At 33.8% G+C, this 736-nt stretch overlaps 1 protein-coding gene across 2 annotated transcripts in view; it reads left to right on the forward strand.

Annotated features, from left to right (window-relative positions):
- Window positions 1-565, forward strand: part of Bmx (BMX non-receptor tyrosine kinase) — a 68,426-nt gene extending 67,861 nt beyond the window's left edge. For both annotated transcript variants that reach the window (XM_023719584.1, XM_023719585.1), the window contains one exon: window positions 124-565. In XM_023719584.1, the coding sequence (XP_023575352.1) occupies window positions 124-198 (75 nt within the window). In that variant the 3' untranslated portion in view covers window positions 199-565. The remainder of the gene's footprint in view (window positions 1-123) is intronic.
- Window positions 566-736: the final 171 nt, after the last annotated feature.

Consider the following 736-nt stretch of genomic DNA (forward strand, 5'->3'; position numbering starts at 1 on the left):
AAAAAAAGAAAAATTGACAGTCAAAAAATTTATTAGCTTTAGGACTAAAGTATAAATACTTTATATTTCTCTTTTTACTCATAAAATTCCCCATCTAAAACAGTGGATTTTTCCTTTATTTAGCTTCCAGAAAAACGTCCTACATTTCAGCAACTCCTGTCTTCCATTGAACCACTTCGGGAAAAAGACAAACCCTGAAGAAGAAATTAGGAGTTCAGCTGAGAATGAGTATAGATATGGGCCAACACTTTCATTCTTTTTAAAGAAAGTAGCCAGGCAACAATGTAAGACAGCTCCTTCTTAATAGTATTCTGTGTGTTGTTTGATATATTACCTAGAAATGAGCAAAGTAGAAAACAAAAACTTCCATGAAGCGTAGGTTAAACTTGTAATTGTGCTTATGCTGCTCTTAGTATAGCACTTCCTAGCCTAAAACAGGAGTATGTTTTCATGTTGCAATATGGACAGGGTGTGTATTGTGTGTAAAGTTTGAGCAACACTGAAAATTAATTGTTTCACACTCTTTCCTTTGTTTCTATCCTCACTATCCTGGTGATTAAATATACTATCAAAAACAGAAATTTGGACTTTTGTCTTCATATTTCAATGGTATCAAGATTTCAAATGCATGCAAATCAAATGGAGACTTTATTACAATACAGATTCTCAGAACACCACCCCTCCAGATTCTAATAGAAGAGACCCGAGTGCAGAATGTGAGTTTGTGTTTTTCATG

The sequence above is a fragment of the Octodon degus genome, unplaced genomic scaffold (genome assembly GCF_000260255.1).
Source record: "Octodon degus isolate 3935 unplaced genomic scaffold, OctDeg1.0 scaffold00069, whole genome shotgun sequence".
Classification (NCBI taxonomy): Eukaryota; Metazoa; Chordata; class Mammalia; order Rodentia; family Octodontidae; genus Octodon; species Octodon degus.